This window comes from Sinocyclocheilus anshuiensis, unplaced genomic scaffold (assembly GCF_001515605.1).
Source record: "Sinocyclocheilus anshuiensis isolate Anshui unplaced genomic scaffold, SAMN03320099.WGS_v1.1 scaffold475, whole genome shotgun sequence".
NCBI lineage: Eukaryota > Metazoa > Chordata > Actinopteri > Cypriniformes > Cyprinidae > Sinocyclocheilus > Sinocyclocheilus anshuiensis.
In genome coordinates, this window is record NW_015549650.1 from 1,804,803 (window position 1) to 1,822,484 (window position 17,682).

Below are 17,682 nucleotides of genomic sequence, written 5' to 3' on the forward strand. Positions count from 1 at the left end.
ACAGGCAGGCAGACAGACAGACAGACAGACAGACAGACAGACAGACAGGCAGGCAGGCAGACAGATAGACAGGCAGGCAGGCAGACACAGACACGCAGGCAGACATACAGACAGACAGGCAGACAGACAGACAGACACACAGGCAGACATACAGACAGACAGATAGACAGGCAGGCAGGCAGACAGACAGACACGCAGGCAGACATACAGACAGACAGGCAGACAGACAGACAGACACACAGGCAGACATACAGACAGACAGATAGACAGGCAGGCGCAGGCAGACACAGACACGCAGGCAGACATACAGACAGACAGGCAGACAGACAGACAGACACACAGGCAGACATACAGACAGACAGATAGACAGGCAGGCAGGCAGACAGACAGACACGCAGGCAGACATACAGGCAGACAGACACAGACAGACAGACAGACAGACAGGCAGGCAGGGCAGATGGGAAGTGATTAGTGGCTGAGAGTCTGGATGTGATCCTTCCTTTGGCTGAAGCGGATGCCTTCAACAACCAACTGCCAGGTGGAGTGTGAGCACAAATACACAGACACACACACCCAGCTTTAAAAAGATTTATGTGGTTAGAAGAGCATATGTCAAAATGTCACTAAAAGAAACTTGGAGTAGTGAGCGATCGACAGAAAAAAAGTGTAAATGTTGGTTGTTGGTGGATGTCTGTTGGCTTTGAGGTGCTAGTGTACTCCTAAAGGTTGACAAAACTCACTTTTAGCAGATGTTCACATTTGAAATTGAAGTCTTTCTCTAAAATATACAAAATAAACAAAAAATATTCACGATTTATCTTAAATATATGCAGTATCCAATAAAATGACATCCAGATTCAGTATGAGAATGTGAAACCTATTTCATTAGAAATAGGAATACTACAATAATTTTTACTTTATTTTGTTGTAGCTAAAAGTGTGAGAGAGATTGTATTTCAGTTTGATTTTATATAAAATATGCCAAATAAATATGTGGATGAAAAGCAAATAAGTATGCATAATGGTGTCGGCAACCTGAGCAGCTGAAAGTGTGAGAGATTTGTTTTGTTTTATGTTATGTTATGTTATGTTATGTTATGTTATGTTATATTATGTTATGTTATGTTATGTGTTGTGTTGTTTTGTTTTATGTTATGTTATATGTTATGTTATGGTATGTTACATTCATCCATTTTCCAAACCCCTTGTCCTGTGTAGAATTGTGGGGATGCTGGAACCTATCCCAGCATCTCAGCCTGTAGACTGCGAAACTTTTATTTTATATTGTTTTGTTTAGTTTTTTTTAAATAATGAACAATAAAAATACATGATATTGCTTTTGACTAGCAATAGCATCACAGGGCTGTGATATACCTAAACTCTGCTTGATAAACCATTTTCATCAAGCAATTCATGGAGTCTGTAGAATCCAATAATCCATCCACCATTAGATCAGTGGCATCAGATAATGTTGTGCCACTCAAACTGAGTTTCCCATGTTTGAGGCTAAACTCCATCTGGGCGAGAGGAACAGGAGTCTCCGGTGGCTGGCCGTGTCCGTGCACCCTGGCTCGCTCTCTCTCTCTGTCCCAGTCCAGCCTGGCCAGGCCTTGGTTTCCCCTTCGTGTTCATACAAAGACCTCAGAACTGCTGGCCAAAAATAATACAGGCGTCCCTCAAAGTACTGCCAAGAGAGCCTGAGCCGACGTGACTTAAAAATATGTTTAGGAGGATAGCTGGGGCTGGACTGCTGGAGATAATTAAAAACACAGACCCTTTCAAATGTTTACACTGCAGGTCTAAAAAACACTGGGCCAAAGTACTCAAGCAGTATGAGGCCAACATGGATATAAAAAGCTAGTGAGCTGCCTTGCTGTCTAATGCCTACAATGGCATCTGCCTTCTGAGGCAGCATCATAACCAAATTAAACCTAAAGACCCAGGTATACTGCATTTTCCACGTTCGGCTCTGCCAGTTCATTCTTTGACTTGTATATCATGGCCTGTTAGCATGTTGCTAAACTAATGGTATGACACTCTTATGAGCATAAAATACATAACACGATTATTTGGTAAAATAGTCAATGTAACTGCACTGAAATATTTTAACAATACTTTCCAGAATTGAATACAACATATGTAGCCTTTCAAAGTATAGTCCATTTGAGGTGTAAGCAAACACAGGCAGGCGGTCGACACATGCCCTAGAAAGCTTCATCTTTGTCCAGCATCTGCTCAATATTTCTTCTTAAATTAAGTTTGCAAATTAAGTTGCTGCTATCTCATAACCCTCTCACATAAGTGCTTGTCAATGCAGCCGTCTGTTGTTGTTGCAGTCGGGCCAGTGTTGCCACCTTGTGGAAACCAAGTCAATGCGCATGTGCGACCTGCGCGTACAAAGTATGCACGGTCACAAAAATCAGATGGTGTGTGTACAGTTAGGGCTGTCACAATTATGAAATTTGGCTGACGATTAATTGTCTAAAAATAGTCACGGTTATTGCGATTGTGTTTTAGGGCTTTGTCGATTATGCCGATTATCACGATTAATTGTCTGTTTTTATGGCTTTCATTATATAATTGATTAATTTAAGGGTTCAGTAAATAATTATGATGTTATCTTTTAATCTTTTCGAGTTATTATTTTGCAGTGTAAGATTTCATAGAGTATTCCAAATTCTAAGAATTGGCCAATACCGTAATTGCGATTAGACGGTTATTTAATTATCGCGACAGGCCTACGTACAGTACGCACATACTATTCTGATAGTGAAATTTGTGTCTGTACGTGGACCCTCACATACACGTAAAAACCAAAGTATACTTTGGCCTTTAGTAGGCAACATAATCATGCAACATTCTTTTTCAATCTGCTTTCATGACAAAACATGTCTATGATGCTGTAAAATGCTGACTTGGTAGGCAGCTCACTAGATTTTGAAACAGAGCTAATAAGTACCAAAAATGGCACCCTCAAGTAAATCGCCAACCCCCACCACAAAATCAGCTGTCTTATCGAAAAGCTCTAAAATGTGTGGCGTAGCACAGATAACAAGAGAGTTCAAAGGCACATGTGGCCCAACTCTGATTCAAAGGCATACCTTCCCAGCAGCAGAGCCGATGCCGGCCTGTTAATGACGCGCAATCAGTGGCGCAGTGGGGGAGCGCGGAGAGATAATGAGGGGGGGAGCAAAAGCTTTGGGGATCTGAAATCTTTCGGGTAATTTCACAAATGGGCCCCCCTTCATTAAGTCCTAGGCTGGCCACCCTGTGGCACGAAACTGTCTGAGCAATAAACCGGCTATAATCGGACATAGCTTAATGTGGCCCCATAGGACCTGCTGAGAGAGAACCAGCATGAAGAGCACAAGAAATAGAAGTCAAAACCAGACCCATACATAGTCCAAAACTGAATACAGAGGTCAGAGGAAGGTTGCCTGGATATTGAAAGAAGGTTGATAAGAAGTTCTGAGTGTTTTTAGTATGTTGCTAGTGTTTTCTGGGTTGTTGTGAGCCCACTCCCAAGTGTCTAAGATTTTCTGGCCTCTAGAAGCTTCGGGTCCCTTCTTTAATGTTTTTATTTATTTTTTTTGCCTGTTGCTTTACTTTTAAGTCCACTATATACTTCAGTCTTTGCATGAACACTAGGGTGTCTTTCTTCTGTGCAAGTTTTTTAGTTTTTTTTGTGTGTGCATATCCTATCACATGAAGTACACTTTGAAAGGCTATGCGTTCGACTATGCTAAGGTCGAAGACTTGATCTCAAAAATCTTGTCCAGGACCTCGGCCGGTTCCGATGTTTGGTCCAGATTATCTGGTGATGTGAGGCGTTTTCAGATTGAATCTTAAACCTCCCGATCTGCTCACAGACACATTGAGGCCGCCTCGATAATATCAAACATGTTTGATATATTTACGATTTTTAAATCAGAATGATTACGACTATGATTACATCAGTACTTTCACAGTAGCTAGTGAGAGACAAGTCTACAAGGAGACAGAGATTAATGAGAGAAGTTTTGAAATGGCGACCGCGAAACGCGACTGCCTGTATAAAGTATATGTACCACAACTGTACAGACAAAGAGAAGAGCTGGGGAGAAATCCCCTCAGTTTTGAACATGTCGGTTGAGTGTAGAAAGCTGCTAGCGCTATAAACTAACGTGCTGATGGTGTGGCTAAGCAACGGTAAACCTTTTAGCCCTTGTGGCTAACGTTAGCTAGCATACTACTGTTAACAGATATTAAAATTGGCATATAAATCTCACCTCCAGTTCTCGCTGAAGAACAGACAATTATCAATTTCGTTTTGTTCCAAACCGTGAAGAACAAAAAAGAGCCACGGCAGGAGTATATCAGAAGCTTTAGGGTCTTCGGATAGCTGTTTGCCGAGCCAGAAGAACGTGCCGCTGTATGCTTTACAGGTTACCAGTTTGCATTATAGGTCTGATCATAGCGGGGTTTGCTGTCCATCAAAAGCTTTCCTGCTGCTCAGGCCAACCACAAGCAATCAGATTTGATCGCACCAAACACCTGGCTATACAGTAAGCGTGTGCTTACTACGTGCTACATGCATGACTGATGCTATCTGGAAAGGGCTTTTTAATTCTCTATAGGGCTCCAAACCACTGACAACAATGTTTTTATGGTGTTTTCAGCTATAATTCCTCAATAAGACAATCCAAGGAGTGAAAAATGTGCTGGAACTAATTGAGTTCCAAGTCAAATTGCCTGTAATCAGCCACCTTGAGACTGAGGCAGGCGGCCCGGAGGGTGGAAGGGCACCGGTACCTTTTCCACTGCTGTGATTAGTGCTGCAAGCCTTTGCGTACACATACTCCACACACAGATGCCCAGTGCTGCTAAGGACCAGAGGTAGAGAGCTTCTCTACCTCTTGCATAAAGGAGCATTGATTCTTTCCACCTTATTTTTTTCCCCTCTTCCCAGAACTGTTAGTCTTCCACATCCCACTTCCTCTGAGCATCCTCCAGGGCCCTGGTTGGGAGCTCTCTATACAGCAAAGCCTTATCCTGCCTGACTGCTGCACAGGAAGTTGTTTTTTGTCATTTATATATTTTCCTTGACACACACTACACAACCAAAATAGCCAGGACTCTACCTTACTCTATTAAAGTGTACAGTAAAGAGTCTATTCTTGAAATATGTAAATCAGACACATGCCTGAAACAAGGCAATTATACTAAGAGCTCAAATTACAAATAACTAAACTAAAAATGAATGAAGCATATGTGACTACACAATAAGTCATACTATGTCTTTATGAACATAAAAGTGGTCTTAGTGGTTCGGACATTAAATATGTCTTTTTGTGCTCCACAGAAAAAAGGAAGTCATTTATTATAATTTTAGATTTTTTTGTGTTAGGACTATGTTTTAGTCATTTTGTTGTGTTTTGGTCATTTTTATATTTAGTTATTTATTTTTAAAGTCTTAAAATACTATTATGAACCTTTTAGGGCTAAAGAAGGTACAAAGCTGACCCTATGAGGGTACTGCCCCAGTGACAAGCTGTTGTACCCCTAAAGGAACAACTTTTGCACATATTCTCTGAGAGTTTACACAAAGTATATATTCAAGTACCATGGTATTATCTTCACTGTACATGTTTTCTTTGGTAGTGAATGAACTAAATTGAAAGGCATGTAAACATCCTGTGAAATGTATGCAAATACATGACCAGTGGATCCAAATATTTTTAATATTTTAAATTTAAAGCTACAAGAAAAATCATTTCAGTGTTTGCCAATGCATCACTATAAAAAAAGTGTTCCTTTACATGCAAAGTACAGCATAAAGTTATTTGCTATTAAGCTAACAAATGAACATTATGATGACTGTTCAGATTAGAGGTCCATCAAAAACTACCTCGGTCATCATCATTCTTTCTTGCTGATTTGACCAGTTTCATTCTGTGTGTAAAATGATGATTACACCCAAGATTGCCTGAAAAATCCCAAACAAAACACTCATTGCTCTTCATAACTGATGACTCATCACAGCCATTATGACATTTTTGAGCATCATCAGTGAGCGCTGCTTGTATCATGGTGTAGGGCGATGCTGTGATGGGTTTATGTCGGCGTTATGACCTCTGGAGCTCGTGAATCACTTAGTGCTCATCTCTTAAAAATCGTTCTCAATATTAAAGAATAGCAGAGTCCACACCACAGCTATAGCGATAAAGGCACAGAGAAACAATATCATTGGAATCATTTTCAGAACGATTTTTTTTTCCAGCTGATGAACGGTACAAACATTGACAGCCAATCAGAATCCATCCTGCTATAACGAGCTCGAGAATTTAAAGCGGCAGACGCATGTGCGCTTAGAATAAACAGACGATATCGTTCGCTGGTGTGGATGCTAATATCGTTATCTTTATAGTTATCGTTCACACCGGTGCTTTACACAGTCCATCAACACAGTCTATAGAATTTTGGCATCTTTGGAATTCCGCTTCTGAGAGTGGGATCAGTTAGAAAAAATATATCATAAATTTTAGTCTCAAAAGAAAATTCAAGCACATATAATACTTTGTCGTCTAATGTGACAAAGTGACAAAGTCTAATTTGGTGGCGAAGCAGACCCAGCTGAGAGAGCGGAGAGCCGCGCTGGAAACATCCCAGGCTGACGCTCACAAGTCCGAGGTAAGTAAATGTGTTTACAAATAAAAATTCATATGAAACCATGATGATGTAAAAATAAATAAAAATAAAAACCTAACTTCCAGAAAATGTTTTGTCTAATTCTGTTTAATGCATTCAATATTCATATTCTTTTTTTCTTTCTTTCATTCTTTCATTCATTTTCTTTTCTTTTGGTGAAATAAAATGAATAAATACTGCAATAATTTCTATGACATTTAATGATGTATTATAAATTTAATACTATGTATTATATACAGTGGGTACGGAAAGTATTCAGACCCCCTTAAATTTTTCACTCTTTGTTATATTGCAGCCACAACGATTCTGTGTTTTTCTGTCAGTATGGGGTGCTGTGTGTACATTAATGAGGAAAAAAAATTAACTTAAATGATTTTAGCAAATGGCTGCAATATAACAAAGAGTGAAAAATTTAAGGGGGTCTGAATACTTTCCGTACCCACTGTATGTATGTATAGTTAAATTGGTGCATAAAATTAAAAATAATCAAATATTCTTTTCCTTTAGTAAATTTACTAAGTTCTGCTTCTGAAAGTGGGATCAGCTAGAAAAATATATCAGAAACTTTTCAAGTCTCAAAAGAAAATACAATATCAGTGCGTTGGCTTTCTCAAGCATGCATTATACAATACATAAATAGAAAAATAATGCTTTTAAAAATAATAATTTATATGAAACCATGAGGTGTAAAAGTATTCTAATTCTGTTTAATACATCCAATATTTACATTAATTCTTTCATTCTTTTTTTCCCATATTATCTCTTTATTTCTATTTATTTATTTGCTGGTAAAATAAAATTAATCAATACTGCAATAATTTCTATGACATTTAATGCTGTATTATAAATTTAATACTATGTATTATATACAGTATATGTATGCATTGATGCATAAAATAATTAAATATTCTTCCTTTCATAATAAAATTAAAAAAAAAATCTCTAAATGACTTCTTTTAAAGTTTTGAATTACTTGGTTACTTTGGCGGTTTGGTTGAAATGACTGGGAAAAATATGAAAATAACATTTCTGATCAGTTCTAGACTGAGGTGTTGTGTGAGGACATGCATCCCAAAACCAGGCGTCTCAGAGCAACACACCCTGCTAAATGAGCGAGTCCTTTCCCTGATCTGAATGAGCTAAAACGAGCTGAGGTTAAGTATAGGTTAGCTCACGAGGAACCATCAGGAGGAATGCTCAACCCAGCAGAGGAACAACTCCCCTCGATATAATCGCCACGAGCTGTAAATCCAGACCTGCATTTCTGCTGTCTGCGGCCACTTGCCTCACACGGCAATATAAGGAAAGGTCATCATCAACACCAGCCCCCGTCCCAACAACTGTGCCAACGACCTCACGTGGAAGTGTGCATCTGCTCGCTTCCGAGCCACAGAATGTGTGTGTGTGTGCGTCCTGCAAAACAGGTAGGTTTTAAAAAGAAACGGCTCTGCAGTAAATCTCGTTCTGTTTTCCGAACGCAGGGATGGACCCAACAGCACAAGAAGAGCATAAATTCCAGGACGGAAAGAAGCGTTGGATTAAGTTTCCTTTCAAGCTCGGGGTCCTTGGCTTAGCAGTCTACCCTTTTGGCCTGAAAGCGAGACAGACAGCGAGTGAAAGAGGAGCCATGAGGCTTCCCCCCCTGTGCGTGCCCCCCTCCTTCCACCCTGGGCGGCAGTAAATCAGGATGGCAGTTAGCTAGGAAGCAGCTGATAACGATAGTTTTACTGGGGAGAGCAGGAAGTCATCTCCTGACCTCGCCTGCTGCTCCTGGTCTCCTGTGACTGTGACAAAAGGACAGTAAGTGGGCAAAAGCCAAGCATCGGCACAGCCACGGCCTGCTCAGAAAGTGCCACAGGAAACCTGCCTGCGCTGCTATCATATCCACCATCTTCAAAAATCAAAGGCCCGTCTCTTCCACGGCAGCCTCGGCGGGGAAAAAATATCACAAGGACTCGGTCTTTTCTGGGACACTTCGCACACACTCAACCCAAACCCACAGACATCAAAGCTAAAGGGAAGAGGAAGTTACTAAATATTACTTTCAAAATGTACATGCCCTTAATGCACACATAGCGCGAAACTACACATCCCATATGTTTGGGGGAAACTCACGAAACGTCAAGAACATATGGTGAAAAAAAAAAAACAAGATATCCTGGCCATATTCATTCCCAAAACGCATAAAATATGGACAAAATAAAGATTATTGGAGCAAGAAAATACTATTTTACAAATGTTTTTTTTACCTCAACATGTTTAATTCAATGTGTTACTTGTCATTTCTTTGTAGAATTTCTAAATGAAAATTGTTTCAACACCAAATTTTTTTCAGTACACCAATGCATTCCCCTTTGTTGTCATCAAATTGTGGTCATGTTGTATTTGTAATTTGCTCCCTCAATCTAGTTAAATTGTAAATGTAACCAAAATTAACATGAGGAAAATGAAGGGGAAAAAATTTAAAAATTAAGCCACACATCTACATATAAATAATACATTTATTTTCCTCTGCATGTCATGTGTGGAGCTCCATAATATTTCACTCAAAAGAAAGAAATAAGAAAATATATTTAGCTGAAAAAGAAGGAAGCAAGTTTTAGGGTCATTAATTATTATTATTATAATTTTTTTTGGACATTTAACACTTTTGTCCCCAAATCTTATTATTGTGATTCAAAAAATATCATTCTCATTGCTGTAATGCTGAAAATAAATGTAATTATAATGAAATTGAATGATAATTATTATTATATTTCAAATTTGTTTAAACTGAACTTATATATTATTAAATATTTATATATTTAAAATATGTTACTTCAATTATATTATTGAAGTATTTACCCATGAAAGTGTTTGTTGTACTCACTTTTAAAAAAATAAATGAAATAAAATAAATCATGATTATAGTAAAACAGTCAATTGTTCTACTACTGAAATGAGAACTTTTTACTTTTTTTCTACTAATTTTCAGGTGTGCTGGGAATGTTTTTTTTTGTTGCAAGAATTATATGTTGGACAATATGATGTTAGTGGTTTATGCAATAATGATGCATTAAAAAATGGTTACAAAACAAAGGCTCTTACTGTGAACACATCATCATCCCCAAGTTCAGCCTCATTCTGGAGTGTTGAAGAGGAAGTTGTGGAACCTAAAATATAACACACAACAGGAGGCATGAGCTGACAGACCTTCACATATCCTGTCAGTTAATGGTGGTATTTGAGGCTGGAGAGAGAAAGAAACTGACAAGGAGACAGTGAAAGATTGATTGATGGATGAAACACAACTCTATCCTGATGTCCCAGAGCGCATCACGGTTCACATAGGTGCTTATAGTTCATTCACAGTCCTGCAGCACATTCAAGACTATAAAATACGCATTTGCATTTGCCATTCTAAAAAAAAACACTATGCTTCTGAAATAGTAAAATAGATCGGTAGTATGCTGTTGTAAACATGCCTGTTTGTTTTAAATATTTTTTTGTTGTTGTTGTTGTATTGGACAAGTAGTGTTATTTTATTGTTTTGCTAGCTAATACAACAGTGTTCTTAGACTTTATAGTGACACCCACTGGTGTGGATGCAGCATCACATACACAGGTTTTCGGTTACTGACACAATTGTGGACATACAAATCGTACTTGCCATGATTAATTTATTCCCCAACCAAAAGTGTCTAATAATTAGGGCTGGAAATCATCTGAATTTTAGCGATTCCGATTCTGCTTATCGATTCCGATTCTTAGCGATTCCTAGTTTAGATTCCAATAATGTACAAAATAATTAAATCAAACATCTAGATATCAAACATATTTATGTTGTGTCTTTTTGCAAAACATTCTGTTGCAGCTGAATATCATGAACAAAATTCAACAGCCTACAAAACAAAAATCAGCAGCCTAAAGAACACTTACACAAGGAACTTTTGCCTATGGTTTTAACAAAAATATAACAACAACAAATAAACTAGACTAACTAATATAGATTTCAAACATTAAAACAAGTAAACAGTCTAAAATAAAAACATAAACAAACTAGCAATAGCACAAATAAATACAACTAAACAAAGTTCAGATACAGAAAGTGAAATCAAATGTAAATTAACACTGCACAGTTTACTTTTTTATAAATAAAATATAGATTAATCCTTATTAAAGTTACAGAAGTTACTGAGTCAAGATCACTGAGTGATTTTCTTTTTCTTTTGTTCTTTGATTAACATTAATGACAGAAAGTAGCAGTATTATTAGGGGCCGTTCACACAGAACACGTTTTTCCATTCCAATGCGCTACTTTTCCATTGTTTTTCTATGTAAACATGCACTAGATGGTCATGTATGATTGCTGCGCTCGTGTCTCTTGCAGGGTCTCGCACATGAGTGCCGAGTCTTTTCAAAAGAATTTCAAGTTTCAATTTCAATTTCCGTTCATCATTCTCAGTTCCAAAACAGTGGACCAGTCGGAAGACCCCGGAGGCGGGGCAAGCTTTTGTTTACAGTAGCAAGTTGGCTTGGCAACGGTTTTATTTGACGGCAACATGACAGAGGAGGCATTCTGCGCTGAGCATCTGAGCACTGCTTGTCGTGTTTTTAGACGCAAAAATACATTCTGTGTGAACGGCCCATTAGGCTGCTGTCACTTTAAGACCTAATGCATGGAGCCAGTATACTGACTTGCGTGAATCATCTTTCTTTACGTTTATGTAAACTTAAGGCAAAACTGTCTGTGTTTACAAGGATATTTTGACATAATTTTGTTTGTATTTGTCCTTTCAAGTGCAAGAAGATGTGAAAGAGAACAAAACTCAGTCTTCACGCACTATATAAGAAGCAGCTTTTTTTCTGCGCATGTGTGCGCAGCACAGAAAACAGTGTGTGAGTGCCGAATTGAGTTCTCTTTCTCATCTTCTTGTCTTCGAATGGTTTAAAATCACATTAAAGTGCACACACATGAATCGAGTAGCAGAGTCGAAATGCGTGTGTCGTATCGATTCCACGGTTCTTGGAATTTTGGAGCCGGTTCTCAATAGCCAACCCTATGAATAATAAGGGCGATACTAAAGTAAGTAGTAAGTCAGCAGGTCATGTGATCTCAAGATGGCTGCCACCATGAGGGGAGACCCCACTTATAGAGTCTTCATTTTATGTGAGTGCGCAGAATTTAAAGAAACGTGTTAAAGTTACTTTAAAAGTACTTTACTGTGTGTTTAGGTCTAAAACAAACTTTTTTGGAGTGGAAAGATATGTATATGTAATCAACACATCCATGTAGAAAAAAATCTAGTGCACCTTTAAGCCTGGATACATGTGTTTTGTCTAAATCCAAAGTAGTGTTTTTCTGCTTTCAATGTTCTTACCCTCCGTTATGTCCTCCAAGGCTTTCCGCACACCTCTGTCAAAGGCACGGGCATCGGCGGGGCTCTGGAACGTTAGGCCGCATTTTTTGTTGTCGACCTTCCAGTGGTGAAATGTGGGCGTGGCCTTGGTGTAGATCAGATCCTTCCTCACGAAACATTCCAAAATCACCTGCCAGCCAAAACAAGTGAGACATATCAGAGACGGAGCCCACAGCCTGCCGCTGCTCTGCTCTGCTAGAGGTCACTGCCTGAGAAATGTCTTGCAAATCACATAACAAATGGATTCGTAAACAGATTTGTCTTGGAAAAGAACCCAGCATGCAAAACTCCCCGGGTTGTAAATCAGCTTGATTTCCTAAAAGCCCCTGGGGAGGAAGACTATGAATATTCGTGCCACACCTGCTTGTCTTTGAGGCGCTCGCCGTGGATGAGGAAGTCGCTGTGGCCGGTCAGCTCAGCAGGCATCACCTTACAGACACCCACCCTGCTGAGGCCCCCACCTTCCTGTGCCAGCCATCCCCCACTCGAGTCATCTCGGGTCATGACCACCGCTTTGACGCGCACAATGTAACTGTCACTGAGAGACAGAGAGAGAGAGAGAAAGAGAAAGTTTAATTCTGAAGGACACCTGAGTGGAACATAATCCAAATTAAGGCTGGGCCATATATCTAACATTTGCTATGTATCTGCAACAATTTTGCTGGTGATAAAAAAATACATTGTAAAAATCATGATGATTTTAATGCTATTTATTACCATAAAGTCTCTTAAAGACTAGTTTTGTGACGTTTTTCTCTTTTAAAGGGACAGTTCACACAAAAATGAAAATTCTGTGATCACTTACTCACCCTCATGTTGTTACAAACATGAATTTCTTTCAGCTGTTGAACAGAAAAGAAGATATTTTGAAGAAGGTTGGTAACCAAACAGTTGGCGGTAGCCATTAACTTCCATAGTATGGAGAAAAAAAAATACAGTTGCTACCAGCAACTGTTTGCTTACCAACATTATTCAAAATATCTTCTTTTGTGTTCAACAAAAGAAAGAAACTCGTACAGGTTTGGAACTAGTGGAGGGTGAGTAAATAATAATGGCATTATTATTTTTAGGTGAACTATCGCTTTAAAATAGTCTCCGATTTAAATTTCAGTAGCATAATAGTAAAGTAGCATTTACGTTTGATTCACAGTGAATCAGTTCAAACTTTCTGTTTCAATATATATCGATTCAAAACTCAAAAATACAATGGTTCCTTTACGCTAACAAATATTCTCATTAGTCAACATGTGTCATTAAATGTTTTAGTAAACATACATTTGGGAAAATGCAGTTTTAATGAACTGATTGGATTAAATATCATTCTTCCTTATTCATAAATTGAAAAACTGTCTTCAAAACAAGCTTTGGTTAATTTTAGCTAGTTTTTTTTTTTACTGTATTTTACCTCTTATTGTGAAATATTTTTACAAATTAAAATAACTGTTTTCTCTTTTAAAATAATTTAAAAATGTAATTTATTCCTGTGATGATAAAGCTGAATTTGAACATGAATCTTCAGAAATTATTCTAATATACTGATTTGCATACTCAAGAAACATTTATTATTATTATCAATGTTGAAAATGTTTGTTTTTTGATAATTTTGTGGAGTTACTTAATTCGCAGGTTTCCTTGACAAATAGAAAGTTCAAAAGAAGAGTATTTGTTTAAAACAGAAATCGTTTGCAACGTTATGAATTGTTTTACTATCACTTTTGATCAATTTAATGCTTTCTTGCTGAAAAAACGTATTAATTTCTTTCAAAAGAAAACATAAAACTTACTGACCTAAAACCTTTGAATAGTAGTGTAATTTCGATAAATAAACTTTTTATTTTATCATTGAAATACATTTTATTTCAATTAATAAAATATCATATTTTAGCCACACTGGCCAGCTGTACTCTAAATCCAGCTGTGTATTTTCCATTCATCTGCGGCTCTACACAGTGATGTCAGACATAGCAATGGGGAAATCAAGCATCAACACCTCAGGCCAAACAAGACGGCCTGTCAGTAAGAAACTCACAATATACACAGTGTTACACATGGCCAGAGGACAAGAAAGCTAAATTAAAATCAATTTGAAAAAAGTCATCCCTAGAGGCATCTGCACTCAGACTCGAGCCAGGTTTACTTTCAAACTAACTCAACCGTTCTTCCTCTGTAATGCTGTGAAAGCCAGCAGTCAGCCTTATATGGTAACCTGAGCTGGTGTGTTCAATAATTAACCAGAGAAGGAGAGCGGACGGGTGAGGAGGTGAGGGCACGTCTCTCAAGACCAGAGAGCAACGAAATCAATAGAATGAGCCAGAGGAAGGAAAGGGCCTCGTGTACGTGTGAACGCTCACACTCTACATTAAGCCCTCAAACTTCTGACTCATAAATAACCAGTCACTTTTTAAGATCTCAACTGTTTCCCATGAGACTGCAGTGAGATGTAGAGCAAATGAACTTCTTAGATCTCAGGCATGTCTCCTCTAGAGTTTCAGAAGAGTTCTTAACAATGTCTCAAACAGTATAAATGACTGGGAGAAACCACAACTCAATATAGTAAAGGAAGTCCCGCCCATCAGTTAAAAGAGACAGTCAGTAAATGCAGCATCCCATGCACATTAGATAGAAGCAAAACTATACCGTTTTTATCAGATAGTATTGGTGATTTGACGTTTTTGAAAAACAGACTTAGCCAATAATTTAGAAGAATTTTCCATTCAAATAAGACAGGAGCTTTAGCAAGACTATTGGTTAGACAGAAAACTGTGTGGCTGCCAAGTCGACTGACTTGCCTTGAAGGAAATTTGGCTCAGAATTGCCAAGTTTGCAATAAAAAGTCAGAGATTTCAGTGTGAATGTCTTTTTCAGACCTAATGATCTGCACTATGCTGCCACATCTATTTTATTATAACTCTACCTTTACAAAATATATGTTTATTTAACTGTACAATTAATATACATATTTAAAGCTAAAAATAAGACAGTATATTTCAGTCTTTTTTATGTACTTGCCAGAGATATACTTAACAAAATTACTTAAGTACACTTGGCTTATACTGACATGAATTTGACCTGAACTGAATTTGATCTTTTTTGCACACAGTTCTATTAATCTACACAGAAACAGATAAACATTTGGTTGATTTTACTGACAATTCTTCCACAGCGTAAATAAATTATAAGTATGATTGTTACGTTCAGCTAAAGAAAACTCACAAGTGTAATTTCAGTAGGGCTGCACGATTATGACAAAAATCATAATTGTCGATTATTCCCTTGAAATTGTAATTGTGATTATTAATTACGATTATCACAATTTACATTGAATGATGTTTATACCATTGTTTGATGCAACTGCATGCCGTATTTTTATATGAAAATAAACAAGCTGAAAACACTCTAACTGAAAAACCTTTAGTGCTTTTCTATAGTTTTAAGCCTCAAATGTCAAATATACATCAGATTGGTTTCTTCTTTAAATTATAAAAAAAGTTAAAATATGAATGGTATTATATATTATACTAAAACTAAAACAATGGAAAATCCCTTAAGATAACATGTAGAAAGAAAAAAACATATCTTAAGCATGCAGAATAACATAAGTGGACTTTGAACGATTAATTGCCGCTTTGAACGATTACGTAATTGTGGCATCCATAATTGTGATTGCGGCATCCATAATTGTAATTGCGATTAGAAATTAGATTAATTGTGCAGCCCTAAATTTCAGAATAAAAAATATTTATATTATATATTAGGTTTATACTATAATATTTAATATTTATAGTAGTTTACTGAGAGTATACTTCAAAGTGTAGTTTCATAAATTAAAGCTAAAAAAGTCTCAAAGTCTATTATTGTTACACAAAAAAAATACACTGTTTTTAACCAAGACGTGGGCAAGTTTAGCCCTTATCAGTATTGGAATAGTACACTTATATAGTACATTGATTTTAGTATACTTACATAAAGTAAACAGTATGCCACCAATTAAATAATTTGTTTCTATTGTTATGACTGAATCTGAGACAAAGCCGAAGCTTCAATTAAATATCCTGAAAGTAGAGCAACCTTTAAGCAATAAAATGTTCCTCTGGGATGTGATGTTGAATTGAAAAGCATCTAGAACAATCCAGATTCTGTCTAATGAAACAGAATACGACGTGGTCTACAAAACACTGAGCCATGGCATAGACCGCAGCAGCCATATGAGCGGGTATTACCATCATCCATTTGTAATTATTATACACAGTGACTGGCCCAGGGCCTACATAGATGTGGCTCCTCTAGTGGAAAGAAACAGAGAAATGCTGTCTGTGGGATTAGAATTAATGAGGGAGGAAATCCTGTGGGAGCAGCACTGTCTAATGTACTTACACTAAGAGAGCCAGGCCAGGGGATTGTCTCTATGCCAGAGTCATTCAATATCAGCGGCTAATTAAAATCAAATCAAATGTAACTCCTAATAAAACTAGGTGTTTTTCATAATTGAACGAGCGGAGGGCTGGTGATTCCTCTCTAATCTGCAGCTGTCGGTGCGATTCACACCACACGTCCTTCATGTCCCGGGGGATGTCTGGGGTTCTGGGGACCAAAAGCTGTCAGCCTATACCTGAACAGACACAGGGAAAGTTTGTCCGATCAAAGCACACATTTGTAATCTTTCAAGAACATGTCAAGGTCATATTTCACCTCAAAACCATAATAAAAATGTATGTATAATAGAACAGCATTATTTTAGTATTATTTATATACTGTTATAGTATTTAATATTTTCTTAAATATTCTAAATAATATTTTTAAATGAAACTTTTCAGTTTTCAGTTGCCAGTTTAAAATTTCAGTTTAGATTTTTCATCTAATATCCATATTTTATTTTATTATTTATAGTTTTAGTTACAGTAATAACACTGATATATTATATATATATCAAATTAAGATATAACACATTTTTCCTTATTGTTGTACTGCAAAGAAATATTATTTTAAAGGGTTAGTTCACCCAAAAATTAGGCTGCGTTTTACTCACCCCCGAGGCATCCTAGGTGTATATGACTTTCTTCTTTCAGACGAATCCAGTCGGAGTTATATAAAAAATTGTCTTTGATCTTTCAAGCTGTTTAATGGCACTCAGCGGGTGTTGCATTGTTTCAGTCCAAAATAACTTAAATAAAAATCGCCCATCCATAAAAAAAAGTGTCTCACACGGCTCCGGGGGGTGAACAAAGGCCTTATGTAGCGAATCGATGCGTTTTTGTAAGAAAAATATCTATATTCAAAACGTAATAATCACTTGAATCTAGCTTGCGCTCACTGTTGTAAACAGAAGCAGTTCCGGGGAATGACGTATGAGGTCAGCTTTGTGCATGCGCCGCTCTGAAGTGACGAATGCGGAAACGCAGCGGAGAGATCAAAACAAAACAACGGTCAAGAATTCGAAGTACAAAACGAGGATTTGTAAAGAAGAATGTCAAAGGATTTCAATATAAGCCAAGAGGAGACTGGTTTTCCTTTGCTACAGTAAGGAAACTTTGCTTCCTTTGCTCCTGTTAACAAACGTTGGTTTTCACGAGACTCACCGGCGCATGCGCAACGCTGA

The 17,682-nt window shown here is 37.5% G+C and overlaps 1 protein-coding gene across 2 annotated transcripts in view; it reads right to left on the reverse strand.

Moving 5' to 3' along the window:
* LOC107660225 (sprouty-related, EVH1 domain-containing protein 2) overlaps window positions 1-17,682 on the reverse strand; it is a 41,774-nt gene that overhangs the window by 3,288 nt on the left and 20,804 nt on the right. For both annotated transcript variants that reach the window (XM_016449492.1, XM_016449491.1), the window contains exons 2-4: window positions 12,447-12,624; window positions 12,048-12,216; window positions 9,775-9,839 (exon numbers count right to left, since the gene is read on the reverse strand). In XM_016449492.1, coding sequence (XP_016304978.1) covers window positions 9,775-9,839; window positions 12,048-12,216; window positions 12,447-12,624 — 412 coding nt within the window. The remainder of the gene's footprint in view (window positions 1-9,774; window positions 9,840-12,047; window positions 12,217-12,446; window positions 12,625-17,682) is intronic.